The 18,948-nt window shown below is 43.0% G+C and overlaps 2 protein-coding genes and 1 long non-coding RNA gene across 4 annotated transcripts; 1 reads left to right on the top strand and 2 right to left on the bottom strand.

Annotated features, from left to right (window-relative positions):
* Positions 1 to 40: 40 nt before the first annotated feature.
* fam172a (family with sequence similarity 172 member A) lies at positions 41 to 16,597 on the bottom strand. 2 transcript variants are annotated; one of them, XM_022254280.2, is made up of 11 exons: positions 16,497 to 16,597; positions 15,071 to 15,148; positions 13,527 to 13,854; positions 11,263 to 11,613; positions 9,235 to 9,395; positions 7,722 to 7,913; positions 6,572 to 6,649; positions 5,632 to 5,751; positions 3,997 to 4,110; positions 3,748 to 3,832; positions 41 to 1,749 (listed from the first exon to the last, which is right to left on the bottom strand). In XM_022254280.2, exons 3-11 carry the CDS (start codon positions 13,825 to 13,827, stop codon positions 1,463 to 1,465), a joined length of 1,689 nt encoding a protein of 562 aa, XP_022109972.2. In that variant the 5' UTR covers positions 13,828 to 13,854; positions 15,071 to 15,148; positions 16,497 to 16,597; the 3' UTR covers positions 41 to 1,462. The 2 variants fall into 2 exon arrangements, with proteins under 2 accessions (XP_022109972.2, XP_022109971.2); XM_022254279.2 differs by having other exon boundaries at positions 16,379 to 16,535.
* On the top strand, positions 2,103 to 13,533 carry LOC110989704 (uncharacterized). The gene is made up of 4 exons (XR_002599673.2): positions 2,103 to 3,125; positions 4,260 to 4,487; positions 6,341 to 6,509; positions 12,717 to 13,533. It is a non-coding gene; the product is annotated as an uncharacterized LOC110989704 (long non-coding RNA).
* LOC110989701 (cytochrome P450 2U1-like) lies at positions 14,610 to 18,383 on the bottom strand. The gene is made up of 3 exons (XM_022254276.1): positions 18,029 to 18,383; positions 15,071 to 15,148; positions 14,610 to 14,623 (listed from the first exon to the last, which is right to left on the bottom strand). The coding sequence occupies exons 1-3, from the start codon at positions 18,381 to 18,383 to the stop codon at positions 14,610 to 14,612; spliced, it is 447 nt and encodes a 148-aa protein (XP_022109968.1).
* Between the last annotated feature and the right edge of the window lie 565 nt (positions 18,384 to 18,948).

Genomic DNA, 18,948 nt, shown 5'->3' with positions numbered 1-18,948 from the left:
CAATTTGTATTATTAAAATCCAACTGTTTCCTCACTGCACTTCAGTATTTAACCACTTTTGAAGCAACCGTTTATTTCTTCCTACCATTCTTGCAACTAATCTGATACCGAGGAGTCTTGTGCACTATTCTATTTTGTTTACAAAAATCTGTCTGAATAGATTTGATCGTACACCATTTAAAGACGAGCAAAATGTCTGCCCTATGGTGTAACATGATCCAAGTACCTGTTACATAGACAAGCAGCCATGCTCAAAAATGTTCAAACAGGTCATAGCTGTCAACTAAACTTGTAGTCATTTTGCGTGAAATGCGTGATTAACCAACATGAGGCAAGCAGTGCTTAAGTATTATCTACTTCTTCACAGAAATTACCGTTGGAATTAGCAAACAAAACAAAGGTTGACATTTGCAATTCCAGTAGTTCACGTTTTTTTCATTTGCTTGTCCATCAAGACATTTAGGCTTTTTGTTTAATAAAAATCCTGGAGTGACCACATCCAACTTGAGGGCTTAGAGCGATAAACCCAATGAGTTAAAAGGCCACTTCGGCATGGAATTGAACACAAATGTGATTTTGTGCTGTCTGATAACATTCACGCTGCCAATGTGCGAAAGTTGACCACAGTGTGACTGTACTGCATTTCCCTGGGAACGTTTTGGGACATCAAATTCACTTCGCCGTTGAATTCTGGACCAGCTTTTATGCCATCATTAGAAATATAACGTGCAAAATACGTGTATGCAACAACGAGGCTGCATGACTTGCTCTCTGAAATACAACATTCTAGGCACATAACTTCAAGCTCTAATTCAAAAAAACTGCCTGTATCACTGTGACACCACGTTTGTCGAACATCAACGATCATGTCCACTTGTAGGTATTTTTTAATGCATTTGCATATGAGTAACTTCCATCTACTTGTAGCCGTCATACAGCTTTTTATATAAATACGTGTAGTTCGGATAATTGATGATAGGCACTATGTCATGTCCAGTCTGTCATAACAGACACCCATGAAATGCGTCCCCTTCTCCTTTAGGCAAGATACAAGTAATATATTCCCCATCACTGAACATGTGGTGCACATCCAATATTCTTTCTAAGATAGCCACCACCATCAATTTCTTGTATTTAAAATCTTCAGCAAAAAAAGGCAGCCTGCTTGCTCCACGTGCTGATTGCAAATCAGTCTCAGCAGGCCCCTTCCAGTATTAGGAAAACCTCATTTTGATCACACAGTGATTAAAATTCATGTCAGAAGGAAGTTGTAAAGAAGAAAAGAAAAACGTGGCACAGGAACATTTTTTATTTCCCATAAATGTCGCTGAATGTCTCCTGCCCACCTGACAGTGTCACAAGAATGGTTCAAATCCTTGTAACAGATGTCAGGCAAGGTCCCCATTACCCACTGTGTGCCCTCACATGCAAACCAACTCTGTCTCATGTCCTGACAAGCGCATCATAACTCGGTCTCGCGTCCTCCAATTTCCGTCTCCTGCCCGCCATTCTTCTGATGCTGGGCTTGCTGTGGTTCAGTCTCCTGGGACCCCAGCGTGTCCTCAATGTCTCCGTCCTCCCTTCCTGGAGTGTCCTCGGAGTTTCTGGCGTCTTCGCCTGCTGCGTCAGATGCGTCACGTGCAACAGAGCTCTCTCCCACAAAATTCTTCAGCTCCTGCTCTTTGCTGCTCAGAAATTCAAAGATGGAGTCGTAGCTGTACCAGGAGGTTTCCTCGTGCCTCAATGTGCCTGCCAGTAAGAACAAATTTGTTTCTAATAAACATGTACACTGTCAAGATGTGTAATTGTTGCTCCGAGTTAGAGTCAATGATTATAGCGCACCAACGTGAATACGTCACACACAAAATTATGTGTGTCAAAGGCATTAGCGGGAGAACCAGCACGTGAACCAGAACCTGCGTGAACCAGAACCTGCCTGAACCAGAACCTGCGTGAACCAGAACCTGCGTGAACCAGAACCAGCACGTGAACCAGAACCAGCGTGAACCAGAACCAGCACGTGAACCAGAACCAGCGTGAACCAGAACCTGCGTGAACCAGAACCAGCACGTGAACCAGAACCAGCGTGAACCACTGAGAACCAGCGTGAACCAGAACCAGCGTGAACCAGAACCAGCGTGAACCAGAACCTGCGTGAACCAGAACCAGCGTGAACCAGAACCTGCGTGAACCAGAACCAGCGTGAACCAGAACCTGCGTGAACCAGAACCTGCGTGAACCAGAACCTGCGTGAACCAGAACCTGCGTGAACCAGAACCAGCGTGAACCAGAACCTGCGTGAACCAGAACCTGCGTGAACCAGCATGATGAGTCAGTGAAATGAAATAATCAAGGCAGACATATGTCTAGCAATATACACATGTACATTGCCGTACTGTAATTTCTGTAACCCAGGCATCATCACCTGAGATACATAAATGTTGAATATCGTAATCATTTTGCACTGGACGCTACACTTTGAGGCCATCTTCAACCGATTCAAATCATTTGCCCCAAGCTCAGCGTGGATTAATGACTTTCCTCAATACGCTGAGTGTGATATACTGCACATACCCGGTAGCAATTATCTGTATTCTTGCAAGCCACCAAAAAAAACTAGGAAAATATTTAGGATGTGCAACTTTCTAATACGGGTGTTTCACAATAGTGCGCCACCAAGAGTTTGCAATGCGTTGGCCAATCACAATGCACGAAATTTGTCGACCCAATGCAGGTTTGGAAAGGGTCAACAAATTTTGAGCGTTGCACTTGGCAAACATGTCGCAAACGCTTGGAGGCGCACTATTGTGAATCGTCCGTATTGGCTAAAACCTTTAAATTGCTACTCCTTTGAGTCCTTTCATTTCCAACATTCATTGGCTTTTGTTTGTCAGTGCTTTGTATGATTTCTTTTTTGGTTTCACTGACGTTTTTTACACTTTTCAAACAGATAAGCCTAACGATAACTGTAACTGACAGCGAACTACAAAGTTGCTTGACAACTTAGAACTTGTAGCTTCAAGTTTCATTTCAAACTTTTAAAGTGAAATCGGGAGTGTTCAATCTGATGCAGTGGGACAGGCAAACAACGTTCTGCGTCCCATTACGCAGCATCGGCAAAGAAGGTAGGTACCATTAGTTGGGAATTGTTTTCCCCTTGTATTACGCTGATTCAATATGCAGCTAAGCGTCAATTGATACCAAATAACCGGGAGAGAGGTCAAGTCTGAGACGTCACATGCAAAAATTTGGATTCGCAATGTTCATTAATTGAAGCCACTGGCATCCCTCTTACCGTGCCATCATTGCCACTATTGTTGCCATGAACAATTTGCTTACAATGGCAGGCATGCCTTAGTGTGGCCTTTGTAATTGGCATGGTAAGATGGCCACCGGTGACTTCAACAACCACTGAGGGCTGATTAGGGGCACTGCGAGACCAGACTTTTTATGTGATGTCTGTGGGTCGGGTGGCAGTTGTTTCAAATGAAATGATTAACACTTCAAATGGTACAAGTTGCAGGCATAAATAAGTCCATTGACTGTTCTTGCACCATATTCAAACTAAAACATCTGTGAAATAAAATGGACACATTTGCATTTTTATTTCCAATTCCACGTTTCCCAAGATTTTCCCCCCCAGAATGAAAAAAACCTTTAGGGTTGCATAAAAATGAGCAAGGTATAGAGACACCAAGCATAAATATTTTGCGGGGCAAATCACATAATAAAATGACATTTTCCTACCTGCTGATACTCTCGGGCAGTCATAACCTCTATCGTCAATCACAGTCCCAACTTCTTCACGAGACGACACCCAATTGACTGTGTTCTGAAAGACACACGAGATAAAAACACAAAGTTTGACCAACTGAAGTTGGTATTTAAGATGTCGGTATTTAGCCACAGGATTGGAACAGTGCCACTAATAGTAACAAAAGCTCAGGATTTTGCTGGATTTGAGAATGTTGAAGGTTGTAAAAAAATGGGCCCGACCTTGGTAAACCAGTTGAAGAGATCATCATCTATGCCATAGTGAAGAGAGTGGACAGAATCCGTGAACGCCACAGCGAAAACCTTCCTCCTGAAACTCTCCGTCCTGTGAGCAGCCTGTAAACCAAAAAAATGTCACAGCTTTACAATGGAAATATCATCACAGAGAGATTACTGGCTCTGTGGCCTGTGTGGGGCCTTGTCTTTGTCCAAGAATATTCTGAAATTCGAGAGAGTTCAAATTTCTTGCATGTAATTTCTTGCAGAGTTTGTGAAATCCAGACTCCAGAATCCGGGAAACAAGTGTATGAAGTGGGACTTGTTGCCAGACTGGTGCTCTATTGGAGAAAAGTCCAGTGATCACCGTTCTGAAGAACAACCACGTCATGAAGAGACCGTTATTAGAAATACAGTGTTTGCAAATGCAAGTCTAAACCATGTGCTCCGCTCTCCACTAGTGTGGTCCGACACCTGACACCATAAAACCTGTGGAGGTGAGTTTGTGTGAGACTATTATGCACTGCTACAAATTTTCCAAATTTAGACAGGTTGCTGTGGTGGGGGGAGGGGAGTAGGGTGACTTCAAGCCTCAAATGGTCTCAGAACTTCGCAGTCAGATCACTCAAAAAGCTGAGGTTCAAGGACTCCAAATTCATAGGAAAGTTTGTAAAAAAATTTCTAGTGACATAATCACTTTCTATGTACTGCATATATGTACAGATAACTTCTTTGTTTTGCAATGGTGAACACCGGGGCTGATTGAATATTGGATCAAACATCAAGTATCTGAATATTTGTTTTCGGACACAAATATTTAGAAATAAAATAAAAAACTTTCTAATAATTCAAATTTTGGTAAAAAACAACTCCGTTCTAAAACCTTTCTTCTTGGCCCAACAATAAACCAAAAATGACTTCTACTCACACGTATCAAGAGATCCTTTTTTACCACCCATCTCCAATGTTTACATTGAGGTTGACTCCTGTTTTCGCACATCACACATCTAATGTTAAAAACATCTTTACAAATGGACTGCATCTTGAATTTATTTTCCTATCTGCAATTGCTACTGTCTTTCAAAAGCTGTTTGGCAATTTTCCCCATCCCGCTTGGGAAAATCTGGGGAGATACATGTACGTGTAGGACCAGATATCTGAATATTCAATCAAATGGAAGGATGAATCAATCCAGCCCAAGTGAACACCTTGTTGACTTTTGAGATTTGGTTGTGCATTTGGGAGAAAAGGTATTCGCCTCTCACCAATGCCAAAGCGAGAAAATGGGGGTGAAAGTCCAATGCCACTGGTGCCCGGCACCTGGTAACCACACGCAGACACTACACGTTTACAAAATAAACGATGCATACTTTGTGCCAGATGAACATGAACAAGCACACTCTGTGTGCTGCTCCAAAGGTACTAAAAAAAGAAAGCTCCAATTTTTCACTCCCGCAGGGAGACAATGCCACACAGCTAACCACTTTCAAAAAAGCATAAAGCAGAAGAAATTTGGGGTTGGGGTAGACCACAATAGAGAAAGAGGTTGTGAGCAATGCAATCATCTTAGAACTGGCATTTCCGGTTTCAACACACAGTGACAGTGAATAGTAAAAAATAAATATCAATGCGAGAACTTACTAAATCGATGGTTACAACCCCTCCGTAGCTGTGGGCGACTATGGCGACATGCTTAGCCGGGGTATCGGCAACAAAACTGTCCCACACATTCAAGCCGTGCTCCCTGGGACTAGAGCTGCCCTGCATTCAAACAGCAATGCAAGATGTTGCAAGGGTGGTTTCTGAACAAAACAATCCACGGGGCAACCAGAGGTTAGGTCTCTTGCATTCCCCGTGGAGGTTACCATGTGTCACTCCATTACCGAGCTCATTCTAGTCTAATAATAATAACATCAAGGATTCATAAATGCAAAAGAGTTTTCCCCAAAAGAATGAAGCAAGGGACAAAAATACCATTAACTTTTACTGCCATTTTAAGTTTTATTTCTCTGAAAAAAAACTTCTTTTCCTTTGTGAATGATAAACAGCAAAATGGTTAGCAACTTCCAATAGGCATCAAGCCCCATGTAAAGAAGGAGTGGCCCGGGCCATACCTTTCATGAGCTGAGAGAGCTAGAGTTAATGAAATCATTCCAAGTTGCAAAGACAAATATGGAATCGAAGGGTCAACCCTGACATCTAGTGACAAGGTGTCACATCTGTATTTTGCTGTCTACAGAGAGTGCACGCAAATTTTGACAAAAGCAGTGTTTTGCCTCATCAAAATGAATACTTTTGCTCTGTAGAGGCTAACAAAACAGGTCAATAGCTACTTCTGCCCTTTTTGCAGGTCCCATGATTTTCACCAGTTGCCAGCAAGTTCCGGAGGCAGAAAGTGTGTTTCAGACATCTACAGTAGCTGCTGACAACATCCTTGGAGGATGGGTTCTTTTGGAGATCCTTCATGCAACCCTACTGGGAGCTACAAACAGTAACCACTTGGCCACACGGCCCCCATGGTAAGGCCAACACAAACCCTCAGGAAGGGAACAAGCATGAAGCAGCACGGGCTGGCTCCTACCTTAATCGATACTCTGCGTCCATCACTGAGCGTCGCAAAGTTCTCGTTAGTGTTCATCAACAAAACCTCGTAGCCTTTCTACATGTACAGCCAAAAAGAGGAAAGAAAGTCTGCCAAATACGGACACATTACACAGATATCACTCGTCATACACATGTAGACTGGCTTGTAATATTCATGTACATAACCACATGTACTGATGGTGCTGCACCGTAGCGTTACGAACTTGTTCAAAATAAACCTAAAAGAACGGGGTAAAATGTTGCTATTGGATTGATTCTCATCTCGGTTACTGTATAGCATTAGAGGGCATTCGCACAGTGCAAAATATGTACACATATGGTCAAATTTTGTGCATCACATGTAGATGGTCAGAAAAATTCTGGTCCAATATACTCCTTTGGGAACGTGCGGTGAGTTCCCACAATAGGACCGCTGCCACTGTGTAAAAAGCATGCTATCTCTTGTTCCCGCTTGCAGCAGATAGACTGATTTGAGAAGATACCAGCATCTGACCGGCTGTGCTAAAACTCACACGTGGTCTTCACCAGTTCTGCCAGAGGGCATGGTAACATGTAGCTACTGTCTGTGCTGTTATACCGCGGAACCATGTTCTTGTTGAGATCTGTGTGCAGTACTGGATGACATTTATCCTTGTCCCCATGCTTTAGTGATTCCCATTGAGTTTGTACCCACGCAGAAAGGCTAAAACTAGTCCATGTGGGTACAGGTTGAGCGTTTTGCGACAACTATCACTCCACAAAACTGTCTCTGAGTTTCAAAAATGCGACGATCTGATAAGAAATGTTGGTGAAGACCTAAACAAATGACCACTAAAAGTCAGCATCCGTAAAATCCGACTTAATAAAGGATGTGGTTGTGGCATCTTGCCATTGAAAAAAGTCTTGATTTTAAGCCAAAGATGATACCGTAAGGTCAGCATGGACAAGTTCATTGTGGAAAGATACATGTACATATACACTCTAAGACTGCTTGAACCAGAGACACACAATCCCAATACCACAAGCATGGATGACTGCCAGGACCGTTTGTCAGATATTTCAAAAGTCTATGTACGTGCAGAGGCCTATGACTCATTAGAGAAGCTTACTCAAGCACCGAGTATATAAAACCGAGCACAGCATCTTACCTGCATTGCCCGCCTGATGTAGGGTAACTGCGTGCCGCTGTCTAGGCAGTCGTTGATGATGAGTCGCCTGGCCCACTGGCCCGCTCTGACCACCCCGCTGCCGTGAATCAGAATCAACAGTTTGTCCGTCGTCGTCCGGGCACTCTCGCTCATGAACACAAACCCCCGGGGCTCGCTTTCGGCGTCACCAAGCTGCGGTGAGCAAAGTGAATTCAAGCGTGGAGTGGGCTTTCAGTCCCTGCCTGAATCTACGGGTCTTCCCCGTCATATATGACTCCACTGAGCTTGGTATATGTACTAACCCTATCACTGGTCATTTGCAGTGGCCCCCACCAATGGCAGTAAGCATTACAAAAACTATTGTACAGAGCCACTGCTTGATGACAATCATTAAGTTTGAAACCCACTACGATCCTAAAATCCTATCATACATGTATGTATTCTATTGAGGGGAATGAGTTAAGTATGTTTCTTGGGTGCGTTGCATTCATTCGTTTCATTTTCACGGACACAAAAATCGACTCCATTAACATAATACACGTGCGCGTTGTGTTTGGGCATTCTAAATCGCCCCGGGAGCGATTTTGGCGGAAACACATTACTTGGTGCAAGTGTTAATGCATAACCATATGGAAAGGCGCCTTTACATGTACATGTATGTACGTGTACACAGAGATTTGAGTTCCTGGAATCTGATTTAACAAGATATCACTGTAGGAGACCAAGGTGACTTGGTACCGAGTTGAAATAATGCTTACATCTTCAGATAACACGTAAAAACTTATAGATTTTGAAAAATATGGAGTATTTGCAAATCAAGGTCAAAGGTCATATATTTACATAATCTTTTCTGTTACATGATATGACTATGATTTGATTTCATGAACAAAGACCATTTCAAGAGCTTCAAAATGACGCAAACTATCTCTGTGGGTGCTTTACTGTAGGAAATAAGGACGTCCAACCAAAGCAGGTCAAGTTACATGTAATTAGTAAAAACTTCATTCCTTTCTCCAAATTAATGGAACCAATGACAACATTTTGGTTTCGGGGGGTTTCTCAAGGAGTCTACTCAGCACACTGAATTTTGTTTCAATCTGTGACGGTCAGGTCCAAGAGAATGCTGATTTGGCACCAAACGACCCTTTTCATATTTTTGAATTAAGTATCCCGCAGCCAAAGTGCATCCCAAATCATTTCTATTAAAAAGTACCACAAATGGTGTGAATATATGTACAAGATGCATACATGTACACCTCTAGGAAAATGTGCTTGTTAGACTATCAATTTGGACCTATTTAATTCAAAATATTGAGAGTGATGTGAACTTCACATAAAAATGTCCTCATATATGTATGTACTAGTATATAGGGGTATCTTGAAACAACTTCACGACACGGCAATATAACTTCGCAGTTTTTCTGACCGCAACACCACTAATGGTCCCTAATGAACACGTAATGCAGTTTGGCGAAGACAGTCACCTCCCTTAGTGTCCTGGTCCAGTACTCACATAAACTCTCTTGAGGTTTGCCTCCGACTCCAGAAGTCCATAGACGTGCTCCGTGATGACCTCCCCGAGGGCCTCGTAGTGTCTCTGATTGTACTGCATGTCTCCTTTCCTAACTTCAAACACGAAGGGTTCGCCTGTGTCTGTGTGTCTCAACTGACCATCTGAAAAAGATGGAAATAATCCCGTGAGATGATGTCAGGTCACCTTGTGAAGACAAACTTTCTCTTGGAGAGGCAAAGCAGGGAGTGAATAAGGCTGTAAGTGAGCCCTCAAGAGTTCCTTCAAGTCCACCTGAAGTTGACCACAGGGAGTCCAGTCTCAAGTTAGGTTATGAGCTACTCTAATGACAGTGACAGATGACAGTGGCCTTTCTTTGTCACATTTATCTCCTCTTATTTGTAATTTGTGTCATGATGAGTGGCTTGACCTCACATGACATATTCATGAAACTGTGCGTGTGAAAAGAAATGATACTCTCCCAACCGGCTGTTCCTTTCCTGTGGAGTTGCCAATGTAGCATTTCACTTTGATCCCAGCACGGTGTGGGCCATTCTCAGATTTCACAATCCCAAGTGTAACAAACAGATAGACTTTTCTTAAGATGACTTATCAAAGCTGTAGACTTCGCTCAACCCGAAGGTTCAACACCAAATATGTATTTTTCTGTTCATTAGTTCGTGCCAATACTAACATGGTAATATTTTGAAGTTGGGGTCATCCTAAAAGGTGTAAGGGTGGGGGAGACAAAAATGCAGATGGGTAATTCCTGGTCCAAGAGTGTGCCATTATTGTGTCCCTGTTACCGTATATCCGACCTTTGTTATTTGACATGAAAATATCACCGGAATTGATTGCAAACTATTACTATTTGTTCGGCATGTAATTTGCATTAATTCATCACTCTTGGAAATTAGAAAATGTGTTCTGAGCTTACAAAATCATACGTCGGATGTGACAAGGGAATGAAAACAACGGACCCCTCATTTCTGGAATGACCCAAATACAACAACACCAAATACCAACCAAGCCAAACTTCACAAACTGATACATACGCTGTCGATTAAAAATGTCCGTTTTCTTAATAAAGTCGAATTCAAGTGACTTTGACATGTTCAGGAGGTGCAAGTACGTGTATGTTCCTTTATACATGTACTATCAATTTTGAAAAAATAAGGCATTCTCAGAATTCTTACCAAAATAATGAGTCAGATGTAGTGCGGGAGGGAAAACATGATGCAAGATATGCGGTAAAGGGGGACTCCCCCTCCATTGCGTCTTCTTTTGTGTTGATGGAATCATTGGAATTCCTTTCAGATTTCCGAGGGGGGGTGCAGTAGGCACAACAGCCATAGGGTATGCAGCTTGTGCATCACATTAGGGGGGTCCCCTTTACCGCATAATGTGCAGAGTATCAGCGCAAATGGACCGAATATGTTCAGTGACCAATTTTTGAATGTACTTTGTTAGATATCTTTTCAAATTTTGTTATGGTGCAAACACCATAGTATAGTTACAAACAGTAAGTGCTCGGTGTTGTGCTAAAGAATTGGAAAGGTTTACTTGATCGTAAAGATCACTAAGGTGTAACTCAAAGCTCACTAAGGTGTTACTCAAATCTGAGAGCTCCTGCTTACTAGTGGAGATGTCTCACCACTCAACCAGGAGGGATCATACAAAACACGTTGATCTGCAACGCTCTTTTACTGGCTGAAGCTGCTGTCAGCCATCTTACCATGCGGCATTGGTTAACAATGGCAAGCAAGCCTTAAAATGACCTTTGCATTCGGCATGGTAAGATGGCTGCCTATTGCTTCAATGATCTGTGTGGGCCGCTTAAAGGCACCATGAGTCCAGATTTTTCTATGTGATGTCCGTATACCCAACCATCGAGTCTGCAGGGTCAGCTGGCTGGTTTGATTAAGATAAGCAGGGCTTCTACAGAATGTAAGAGTTTTTTTTATTCAATTCAGAAAAAAAGGTGGGATGAAATGACATCTTATGACAGTCTTTAAGTCTGCTGTCGCTTACAATCATTGAAGAAATACTTGAATCCTTCCAGGGTGTCTGGAAACACATGCCACTGCTCCTCAATCTTCCTCTCGTCCCCCTCTGTGGGTGCTTCACTCTCCGCCAACTTCTCCGTCTCCTCTTTTGTGCATGTATCTCCTGGGCCTCTCCCCTCCCCGTTCTGGTGCACATCGTCGTCTGGTTCCTCGGGCTGCTCTGCTCTCGCCGTTGCCGCTGATGCTGAGCTGTCGGTGGCAGCGTCTGCGTCACTGCCACGGTGAAGCTTTGGCAGTTTGGGGGCAGTGGTAGTGCGATCAGGCTGGGACTCCTCGGCCTGAGATTGCTGGGACATCTCCATTTGGGACTGGGACTCTGAATTGAAAAGAACACCGGCCAAATGTTTCACTTTATTCAAGTTCACTCTTTCCGTTTCATTTTGTTTTGTCCACTGAGCCATTTTTATATAGCAGACAAAACAGCAAAGGGGGGTCCTACGTTACCGTCATGTAATAGCCGTGTCTCCCTCATGGTTTTCCATTTTTACTATGCCTTCAGCATCCCACAACCTGCTTTTCATGCGTATCAGGGTGGAGGCTGTCACTGGGCAGAGACCAGAGATTGATATTTCTTTTCTTAAACACGTGTCTATTTTGATATCAAAACTGACAGGTAAATTGTGTTCCGCTCTTTTCCGGTCAGCACAAAGTAAAGTGATCTACGGGTTTCATTCAAACCACAGCTTGCATGCCTATTCATGGGTACAAAATGTTCTGGTTGTTGAACACTGGCAGCAAGTGTTGTGGTCAAGACCATTCGCACGACCAGTCACAAGACTAGTCACAGGACCAGTCACAAGACTTATCACAGGTACAGATTACAGTGTGAACAAGGATAAAGGAATGCTTTTGTTGCAGTTCATTTGAATAGCTTGTGACTTGAATTCAGACTGGAGGCCTTGCGTTGGTCTTGTGAAGGTCTTAAGAGGTTTGGACTGCAACCCTGACTGGCAGAAATTCCTAGGCATAGGGGAAACAAGGCTGACTTGTGTTTTGTGGCCATACCGGTACATGTATGCATGTACATGTACAGGTGTATATCACGGTCCAAATTTGTCCGCATTGGCAGCCGATGAAAACACTCCAATAAATTTCTCTCAAAATCAGTACGGTATAAGAAAAGCATCGATCCTCCTATTTTTCACAGCGAGCTTTTGCAGAGAGTGAGAGTTACTGAACTAGACTCCAAGCAGTTCATTCACTTCCCACAACAGTAATTCCAGCACCTCCTGATGTTGGTCAGGTCATACTACAGCAGTGCTATGGGGTCAAAATCGACCGACTGGAACGTACATGTGATGCATTCCACTGACTGTCAGCGTACTTAACCTTTCAAGGGACATGAAGGACTATAGTAAAATGAACAACTGATATTTACTGATGGTAGCCATGTCACCTTGAGGATGATTTTTTCAACAGGCGACCACTGACAACATAGGAAATGTGAGGGTGTAACAACTGCGAGTAAGTTGAGGAATGTGGCAGTTTGCAGGAGGAAAAACCCCAAACATTCCACGGAAAACCCAGGCAGTCAGGCAGTGACTAAAAACCCAATCCCCGTGTCGGCCAAGGCAGGATTCAAATTTCAGTTGGACAGGTGGAAGGCGGGGTAAGTATCACTGTACAAACCCAACCCCCCCCTCCCAGTGGGTGGGCACGGTCTTCCTCAATCCTGCAAAATCCGCTGTAACAAACTTCGTAGATTTTGAAGGGGCCAAGGAGGGTAAGGCTTGACCTTGAAGTTTCCTCTCCCCTCCAATGGGACGCTCTCACCGAACCATGTGATCTGGTGTGCGTCCACCTTTGTCATAGTAACAAGTACAGTACATGTACAGTACATGTGTACATGTACACTCTACATGTACACATGTAACTAGCAAAGATATGACAAGAATACAGAGCCAGCATGAAGACATCTGTACTGGCATGAACGGCGACCACTGTGCATGAAAGAGTTCATAGGCATTTGACTTGAAAATATGCCCAACTTATATGTAGATGTACGGGCGCTGACTAACAGCTTGCCTATGGATGGCTGAGCTCAAAAGCCTGTGTGGTCATGTGATCATGAGATAGATTGACATCTTTTGATTGGACAATCCACAGGCTTGGGAGATGCAGTACCCATGGCATTTTTGAGGACTGCATTCCTCCAATACCAGAAACCAATTCCCAAAAAACAATTTTTTTTTTTAGTTGTGTTTTGTGAATTTTGAGGGAGGAGGGTACCTGGGAAATCTTGCTCCACAGACATCTGGGAGTCTGATGAGATTTGCTGAGAGTCCGCTGGGATTTGCTGAGAGTCTGCTGGGATTTGCTGAGAGTCCGCTGGGATTTGCTGAGAGTCTGCTGGGATTTGCTGAGAGTCCGCTGGGATTTGCTGAGAGTCTGCTGGGATTTGCTGAGAGTCCGCTGGGATTTGCTGAGAGTCTGCTGGGATTTGCTGAGAGTCTGCTGGGATTTGCTGGGAGTCCACTGGGATTTGTTGGGACTCAGCCTCCATCAAGCTCTGCTGAGAAGATTCCTCCATCTTTGGCTGCCAAACCACCGCAATCAGCTGCAGTGAAATATGCAAAATGGAAATGGATTTTCGGTTCGCAACGAGAGAATCACGGGGAGAGATTCCAAACGACTGCACCCACTTGGGTGCTATCAAGGAGGGTCTATGTGTATTTTTAACATGTATCAGGGCCTCTTTACATCTAGGCAAGCGGGAATGGCACTGGTTCAGGAAATGGCATGCGGTGCTGCATACATGTACATGTATACTGTACATGCACAATGCTGAAACTGGGCCTGGGTTTGCCGCAAACTCCAGAAGGGCGGATTCTCTCCCCTCTCCCCCCCTGGCTATAAGATGGTCTGGAAAAATTGTTGCTCTTGAGAGGTTTTAGGGAAACCCTTGTTTTCAAACTGTGACTCTTGATCAATTTAAAAGAGAAACGTAATCAAATAACTAACACATCACATGAGCACGGCCTTCTGAATCTACGTAACATGTACATGCCACCTTGATGCACAGTGCCCTAGTCAATATCACAAAACTCCAGTCTCACACATTTACAGTACATGTGCATACGTGTACGAACCTAATAGTAGGGTCTGTCAATAATTTCAACATTTTCAATAATTGATATAGGAAATTCAACCGAGTATAATAGATAAAAACTGCTTAATATTACAGGAGACTCAGAATTTTGTTTGCCTCAAAGTCACCCTTCATTCCCAATGCAAGAATAGCACATGATGCAAAATGACAAGAAATTAACATTTTATGCCACAAGTTGACTCTGTTCTTTGTTATCTATCCATTCATGACAAACCACCTGTAGGCAAGACCGACATACAAAATTATGAAAATACTTTCTACCGAACACTACACCATGAGAATCAATGAAGAGTAAAAAAAATGTGTGAATTTTGATGGTCCAACAGGTCAGAGGAGGCCACAAATTCCAGTGGGCGATGAAGTCATAGATCAGATGTCGATGCTTGCGAGATTGCAATGTTTTTATTTCCAATGACCAAAACAATGGGCAGCTAGATTCCACTTGTGCATTTGTCATTTTAAAGCAAATTAATATAGCAACTACATTAACTCAATCTGGAGATTCACTTCCTTTGGAATTGTTTTAATTATTCCCATAGCATGATTTTCAATAATTACATTATTGTGATTAAAAGTTTGAAAGCAAATATCAAATCGTTATTGATTTTAATGTGATCTCAGAAAAAATCTAGTACGCTAATATCGATACATCAATGGACCCTACCTGATAGAGAAGTACGGTCCCTGCCACGCCCACAAAAGCCCAAGTCTTCAAATCCAGTGCTGATGACTGCTACAAATCCTGCCACCAATGAAATCAGGAAAAAACGAGAAAAAGTTTATCAATAAACGTGCACCAACTCTGAAGCATACGGTCGGGAGTAGGAACTGCCTGGGCTGGGCTTATTCGTTTGGGAATCAGCTGAGCCATGTGAAAATCATCTTTCGGGGGGGGGGGGGAGATATGTGGCGAAGTGGTTAGGCTTGGTCCTGATTATGGGGGCCAGGGGTTTGAAACTAATGAGACATTCATTTTAATATGTAATCTTTCTTTAGCCAAAGCCTGATCAGTTATAAACAGTTCCCCCTAGGGTTGCTGGGGCATGTGGGGAGACGAACGTGTGGCTGAACATGCATGTGTACAGGATCTCACTATCTGGCTCAATCCCTGTATCTCCATGCAGCATAGCATGATCCAAGGCAAGGGTACCGGCCTACCAGTACTGTGAAATATGGCTAGAATGGTAAAAAGCCGAACCCATCTCAGTCCATATTAACAAAATACGCTAATGCATTTAGGCCTAAGTGTGGGGATTGTACGTTTGGGGACCCCGTTCCTATAGTAGAAGGGAGACCTACATTTAAACTTTTGGATTCACCTTGGTAGATGACTGTGACATCATGCTCAATAATTGTGGGGTTGATACTGTGAAACGAGGGCTGGGTTTCGAGTTTTAAGTAAAATTATGAGGGGAAACTATGAGTGTTTAACTCCTGAAAACATGTTGATGACACATGGTGGAGTCAATTTGTATGGCTGGAGTAAGAAAGTCACCTTTTTTTCACAATTTACTATTTGAAATTTCCAAAGAAATCATTGCCTTTGGTTCTGGGGGTTGCTGACCCACTTTACAAGATGATTGCATTTACAATGACAAAAACTGGGGTACCCCCCTTAGCTTAGGGCCTTAGGCTTAAATTAAAGTTAAATCATCGTAGTAGGCCCTACGGAGCACTACAATCGGTGACATTGCTTATATAAACAGGGGTTTTCCCAATGGCCCGTGCACAAGCATCACATATAACAGCGCCACCACTTGCGAGAAAGCATTTTGAATTTATACATAAGCCCTACATACATGTAGGCCGAGGCATACATTGAAGAACAGCCATGATGCATATATGTGAGCTACATGTATATATCATGTAGCTTTGAATGACAGCACAGACTGCACTTGGTAGTGATGCACATGATGTGGCCTATCATATCCTAGCGTAGTCTTTACTGCACTTGACTGAATACTGCCCTTACCTTCTCAGTAGGTCTTGGTACTATATTTTGGGCTCAGTGTTAAATCTCTAACTAGGCCTTTTGTAACCTAATATTGCAGTAGGCCCTTCCGAGCACTACAATCAGTAACAATACTTACACCAATAGGGGTTTTCCCAATGGCCCGCGCACAAGGGTCGCTCATAACAGCGCCGCCACTTGCGAGATAGCATGTTTTACTACAGAGGGCGCTAATTGACTGTTGGTTGGAGAGCTGTGCACGCCGGTTAACGACACACCTTGCACAAGAGATCTATCTGTGCTGTGAGGTCATTTGGGAAAGATATGGCTCAGAGCATATGGTATTTCTATTCAAAATTTGAACCCAAAATTTAACAACTAAAAACATTTCCGAGAGAGGGACTAGTGTTTGTCTAATTGCTATGCACATAAACAACAACGAATCACTGAAGAAGAGATAATTCCCAGCAAAGTCTACAAACCAATGTAACATTGAGGCTTTCTTCCTGAAATAATGTCACAGTTTTGCTCATATTGAAATATCATTAGCGGAAAAAGCAAAACAGCAGTGAAATATCCTTTGAAATAGTGAAAAAAAGTTGAAAATAATATAGCTTAGCTGAGAAACGTGCAATTTGGAAGTTTGTATTCAAACACCTTGATTGCAGCTATGTGCACCTATATAATTTGTAATGGGCGTATATGGCATAAGCTGATTGTCAGTGGTAGGGTTCCGTAGATTTGGAGCGTGTCGCGAAGACTGGCAAGGGTTTCCATGACAACCGTTGGTGCATGAATTTTCCTTGTAACTTTACAGAATCAGCAGTTATGTTCATATTATAAAAATCACTAAATTTAGTGACAATTTTGGCCCTGATTCCTTGGTAAAGTTTGTCTAAGGTGACAAAAATCATGATAAAGTTGTAATGCATTAACGTCGATCACGTGATTGTAGGCCCGCCAAGCTGCCATTTTTTTGCCAGCCCTGACAAAGACGTGCTCGTCCTAACCAAGGCATTTTCCAATCATTTTCAGCAGTTTTACCGTGAGTATCGTTTTTTAAATGTTTTCAACAGTTAAATGATAAGTATTGTAAACCGTAGGACCAGTGAAAGGATCAAAGGAAAGATTATTTTTTATCTCTGTTCGTATTTGTCGCCCTGTGTAGCACGGCAAATTACGTTAGTCATGGGTGATACGACGCTGTGTCGAAGAAGCACAGAGCCTGGCAAAGCTTTGGATTGTTATCGTTAATTATTTGCAAAAGGGGAAAATCCCATGTTGTAGTTGTGAACGATTGTTGCATTTTATGATAAATGGGCTTCCATCGCCGACTAAGACGGTTTGAAACTGTTGAAATCTAAACTGCGGAAGCCGAGTGGTGCCATGATTTAGGGTACCAATTTCCTTAATTTCCTTAGTGTGGAAACCTTTGAGCGTTGTTGGCTGTCCTTATTATTACTGTTTGAGAGTTCTTCATTCCTAGATGTATGGTGAACCATGTATGTCACTATAAGATAAATCACATTATATACTAAATTTGCAGAGATTGTTCAGTGATAGCTTTGTTGTTGTTGTTGACCATGATCGGGTTAGTAATGAATATCCTTGTAAGCGCTAACCTCCCTGAATATATAGCTACAATTGGTACTCGGTAAAATGATCGCTCACCGACGCCAAAAGGTATGAACTCTCCTGGTTTGAACGCCTTGCCCTCGTCGTTCAGAAATCGTTCTGGCTTGAACATCTCCGGTTCGGGCCAAAGTTTCAGGTCTCGGAAAATCCTCCACATGTTGGAAACCAGAATGGTGTCTCTTGGGATCAGGAAACCCTGCAGCTGAGTATCGGAAGCGGCGACGTGTGGCAAGCCCAAGGGGACGATACTGGTCATCCTTTGGACCTCCCAGATCACGGCTCGGGTGAGATTCAGACCTAGTTTATCAGCCAATCTGGGAAGCCGATTGCGACCAACCACGGCATCAATCTCAGCCTGGACACGCTGCTGAATCTCCGAGTAGATGGCCATGTAGAGAAGGCACCACTCAGAGCCTTGTCAGAGCCTTCTGCGAAGAGATCTGATACAGTATAAAGCTTGCTTGGATGACTGTAGCTTGCAGATTCCCCAGGGACGCTTGCGGAAGTGTTTCGTTCAATTTCTGCGAGGTAAACGTCGATGAGGTCATTCAGGTTGTCAGGGTCCAGTTTAGCCCGATGAATATCGATGGGATTTTTCACAAAACTGTAGATTTGAGCAAAGTCAGCCCGAAGCCTTTTCATTTTTGACTTGAAATAGGGCAGACGAAATATACCTTTATATAAAAACAAGACACCACCAGTTCCAGATGCTGCAACTTCTTTTACTCAGTAAACTCAGAAGTCGCATAAAATCTCGATCATCGTAAGAGTAGCGCTTTGCAAACACGACGGAACAGATGACGTTGGCCACCTATAACAACCTACGACAACCACCTATAAGCTCGACATTTTAACTGGAAATTTTCGGGGTTCGAGATAATGGTCGCCATTTTTTTTTCAGTGTAGGCTGAGTGACGTCATGAACACGTAACACATATTGAATAATTCAATAGAAG

This window comes from Acanthaster planci, linkage group LG05 (assembly GCF_054643075.1).
Source record: "Acanthaster planci isolate LZ-2023a linkage group LG05, COTS_SCS, whole genome shotgun sequence".
NCBI lineage: Eukaryota > Metazoa > Echinodermata > Asteroidea > Valvatida > Acanthasteridae > Acanthaster > Acanthaster planci.
The sequence above is the reverse complement of the archived record's forward strand: the minus strand, read 5'-3'. Positions and strand labels throughout refer to the sequence as shown.